A 4637-nucleotide genomic window follows, 5' to 3' on the forward strand; every position below is an offset into this window, starting at 1 on the left:
TGTGTGTGTGTGTGTTTCCTCTCCCCATGGCCCGCCTCTATAGGAGCCGGTCTTTGCCTCTACTTTCTCTCCTCCTCCTGAGCCTCCTTTCCATACTCCCTCCCCTGATGATTCAGCCAGTCAGGTAGGATGTTGCATCAGCTCTTGCCGCATGCATTGCTTGACCTTTTGCTTGCTTTCCCCCTCTTCCACCTACTTGAACAGGCCCTGAAACCAATACACAAAGCCCATTGTTTTCAGTTGCCACTTCACTACTTGATTTGAAATACCCTGTATGGAGAGTGTCAGCCATACTGTTTGGCACTGCATTCTTTCACATTACAAACCCTTTCACCCCGAAACAGACTTGACAAACCAAGTCTTTCTCCTCCGTCAGCTGCATCCATGCTGGTCAAACGACCACAGCAAGTGCACATTATGATCAGTAGTGCTCTGCAGTCCTTCACAGCCACCCTGCTCCTGTTTCATGCCACTAAATATTCCTCCCCGTCCCCAGGCTTTGTCGCTTTGCCTATGAACATAGCATGGCAGCCCCTGCAGCTTCTAATTGCCCGTGCTGAGCTTGGACATTTTCCACCATCTTTTTCATCCTTATCTCTAAATCCTCATCCTTTCTTGCCCTCCTCACCCCCACCCCTCTGGTTGTGAAGGCCGCAGGATCTCCCAGACCCATGCAGGTGGATGAGAGACACCCCTGGAGACGGAAGGTGACCCTGTCAATACTGTATACAGCGCTCTCGCCAATCCCCACCCCCCAGCTACCCCTCCCAAGTCAACGCAGTGGTGTTGGAGTTATGTTATAGTTCATCACTAAAAGACTCTGTCTGCTAGTTTTCTTTGTCTTCGCTTTAACTTTCATTTCCACCTTACAAATGACACTAAAACATTTCATTTCTCAGGCTTGTGCAACCAGCAGAAAGAATGAATGTTGGGGAAATAGCTTGTTTTCAATGTGACGCAGGGATTAATGTGCTTCTTGTGTTTTAGTTATCCCCCTTTGGTGTACTTGTTTTGCTTGGCCACATTGTCTGTTTGATGTCATTCTTCTTCTTCCACAATTCCACATTCAAATGTAAGATGCAGCGTTGGTTCCATCTTGTTGTTTGGTCGTGTGTTTTTCCTTTTACTGTAGTGTACAGAAATTAACATCTTAATATACTTTGCCTAATATGGGCCTTATAACAGTGGTAGTAACAGAAGAATAGTAATTTTCCCTTAATAACACTTCATTAATATGGTCTACTTATATGTAACAACACAAACTTCAAGTGTTAACAGTGTCCAACAGTGTCTATTCTAAAGTGAAGTCTGCCTTACTATCAATAAACAGTAATTAGGATAACTAACTAGGATTAACTAAGAAAAACTCTTAATGATCTAGTAGTTGTATAATATTCTCATGCAGAATAAGGCATTCATAAGTGCTTTATAATAAAAAGCAGTAGTACAGATACAGTGATTTAAAGTGGTTCCTGGAATACATCGAACATGACAACCTGATGATATGTCACGGTGCACATGTACTCTAAGGTGGACTATTCCTTTAACTTTCAGTGCATCAGGAGTATTCAGTGTCTTTGACAGTAGCTTCTCTCTCTTTTCATAGAGAATAGCTGATGCTGAGATGGAGTGCCAGAGCATCGAGGCCCACATGTCCATCCAGGAGCGGAAACAGCTGATAGTAGCCCAAGAGGAGGCCTGGAAGACCAAAGGCTACGGAGCCGCCAACGACTCCACCCAGTTCACTGTGGCCGCGCGCATGGTGAAGAAAGGTCAGAGGGCATCGTTGTGACGAGAAACCAAACACAAATACTTCCTTTCCATCGCTCAGGGGTTTATGCACACATTCACTGTATTGCAGTCAGTCATTACACCACAGAGTCCACAGATCAGTCTCAGCTCTCTGCCCCAAATCCTCCAAAGCCCCCTTTTCAATTAGCACTTGACTAATGACTCCTTTTCCCTCCATCAGGCCCAAACACATCAGGCCAGACAAGCAGCTGAGAGGACACTGCTCAGGCGCAAAGTTATTTTATGGTTGGAGTTGTTCCCTATTAGCTCCAGGCTTGGTCAGAAGGGGGCAGCTGCTGGGAGGTTTAATCTGTGCTTTGGGGGAGTCGATGGGTTTGGTCAGATTATGGCTGATGGAGAGAGGCAGAGGAAGGATTAGCATCAGAAACTTTTGCCTCAACCATCTTCAGAGCAGTTAAGAAGTAGTAAACAATGACTGTTTGCACCATTCCAACAGAAGGGGACCTTTAATACTGCTGCTTACAATTCCTCGTTTTATGAAGCATATGACGGTCACTCACCTTTTCACTCAACAATCCACTCACTAGCTCCTTATAGTTGATTCTTTGCATTTTGGATTCGGTTCTAATTTGGACCTGAATTTTGGTCCCCAACCCTATACAGACACATACCTGTTGTTTTCTATTAAAGCCCACAAACTGGCACCCTGGGCCACCTCTTTTGGTCTTGCCCCAAGCTAAACAAGTTCTGGTTAGATATTTTTAAGTGCTTTTCTGAAGTATATAACTGTGATATTACACCAGATCCTTGCACTGCCATTTTAGGCGGGGCCCGACATCTATTAGTTCTATCCCACTTGCAACAAAAGACAATAAAATATGGCGTGGTTGTTGCAAAAAGGAATATTTTAACCCTTTGGAAAAATGAAGATGTGCCTTCTTTTAAAACCTGGCTAGCAGAAATAACCAACTTGTTACATATGGAAAGGGTTCGATATAATGTTTCTCTCAGCTCTGCAACCTTTGACAAATGGCAACCATTTCTGTCTTATATATCTTATATATGTCTATGTATATATGTCTGTATATATATGTCTGTATATAGGCTACTGCATATGTGTACACGTACTATATGTATATGTATGTATCTCTTGATCAATGAAGCATTGTAGACATCCATTCAGTGGCTGGTGCCGATAGTTCTGCTAATTGTATTGCTTTGTATCCTATAAGAGCATGTTTTTGTTTTGTTTTTTGTTTGTTTGTTTGTTTTTTTCTATTTCTTTATCCCTGAGGGTGGGGGGCGGGGGGCTAATGATTATTCATGCAGACATAATTTGTAGTTAATCTGATTTTCAAAACTGTCCCTTCAAGATTAATCACTTTCTGCATCACAGAATATCTGACTGGAGAATATGTCATAATGAGGGAACAGCACAATGCCATTGTAGGAAAATGATTTAAATTTTAATCCAGTCCTACTGAAATGTGTAAATTTTTGTCTACATTTTTCAAATAACTGCTCATAAAGCAACATCTTTAAACCCACAGTTAGCGTGATCTATTAGGTAACATATGTAATAGCTCAGTGCCAGTTGACCAATAGTGACACTAAACGCGCTAGCAGATTAGCTCATTAATGGTAGTGCTAGCTCAGCTAGCTCTGTCAGTCACCTACCCCTCACCCTGAAGGTCTGTTTATGCCCTGTGTTCATGCTACATTAGTTGGCCTTAAGCAAAGTGCCAGTGTCTACAAATATGCCTAATAACAGTAAATGACTTGCTCTGTGGTGTAAATTGAACCAACATTCTGGTAATGTTCCAAATTTTGACATAAAACTTCTTTTTTACAAATTGTATGTGCCATACCAGACGTCGAGCACAGTAACCACGCCATGTGTTTTTGGGTCATTGGATGTTCATGCCTGTCTGTGTTCATACAACAGGGTTGGCCTCCCCTTCGACCCTCCAGTCTCCAGTGTCATCCAAACCCAAGAACAGCAACCCTGCCATCTCCAAACCACAGGAAGGTCAGTTTTACTTTTTATACTGCTTTTCTGGCCATACTACACTCTGGTGTCCTCTGGTTACCTGTTATGTCACACTGCTGTTATGTGGAGCAGTTCAGTTCATTTAGTTGCGTTATTAAAGACTGGAGTGCTCAGCTGCTGCTCCAATCTGATTTAGACTTAATGACATGACTTTGTTACGTCCTCAACTGTCACCAGACACACATTTTCCAAAACAAATTCTGCATACAGTTAATCAACCGAAACATCTTTAATTTAGATGGACATCTGTTTAATGTGATTTCTGAGACATTGAGCTGACACTGACGCTGAATTAGTTTTTTTGTTTTGTTTTTCTGGCTTGGATTGTATTTGAACACAGTGTAATTGATTGTCTTTGCTTCTCTTTCCAAAGACATGGAGGAGATGTCTGATAACGAAGGTGTATTCCCTTTATTTTTGGTGTTGCACTGAATGCAATGTTCATAACCATCACCAAAACCACAAATATCATCAACACTAATGTGGCTGATGTTGCTGTGAGACTTCTATTAGGTCATCAAAGACTAATAGAATATAAACCATGGGATAGTGTTGCCATATATGCATGAGTCTGAAGTGCAGAAGAATCTGTATTTAGTGGCTGTTAACTGTTGATAAAATGCTTGTGACTGACAGCTGTGGTTGTAAATTACATATGTTCAGATTAGCTTCATTGTGACTACTATGCAACTGTTCATGCTCAGCCACAGTTCAAAGTCAACAAGTGTGACTTTGAACAACAGAACATCAGACTGCCTGCCTGTTCAGAGATGGCCTCTGCTAAAAGCAAACACAGAGTAAATTTATGTCTCTAACAGCTGTGTGTGTGTGTGTG

At 42.0% G+C, this 4637-nt stretch overlaps 1 protein-coding gene across 16 annotated transcripts in view; it reads left to right on the forward strand.

Moving 5' to 3' along the window:
* The window catches only part of svila (supervillin a), an 85265-nt gene that overhangs the window by 74418 nt on the left and 6210 nt on the right, over window positions 1-4637 (forward strand). For 9 of the 16 annotated variants that reach the window (XM_035654896.1, XM_035654888.1, XM_035654787.1 and 6 more), the window contains 5 exons: window positions 44-124; window positions 651-707; window positions 1607-1772; window positions 3698-3781; window positions 4176-4202. In XM_035654896.1, the coding sequence (XP_035510789.1) occupies window positions 44-124; window positions 651-707; window positions 1607-1772; window positions 3698-3781; window positions 4176-4202 (415 nt within the window). The remainder of the gene's footprint in view (window positions 1-43; window positions 125-650; window positions 708-1606; window positions 1773-3697; window positions 3782-4175; window positions 4203-4637) is intronic. The other 7 variants (XM_035654820.1, XM_035654854.1, XM_035654795.1 and 4 more) reach the window with 4 other exon arrangements.

This window comes from Morone saxatilis, unplaced genomic scaffold (assembly GCF_004916995.1).
Source record: "Morone saxatilis isolate NCDOM2014 unplaced genomic scaffold, NCSU_SB_2.0 Contig0, whole genome shotgun sequence".
Taxonomy (NCBI): domain Eukaryota; kingdom Metazoa; phylum Chordata; class Actinopteri; family Moronidae; genus Morone; species Morone saxatilis.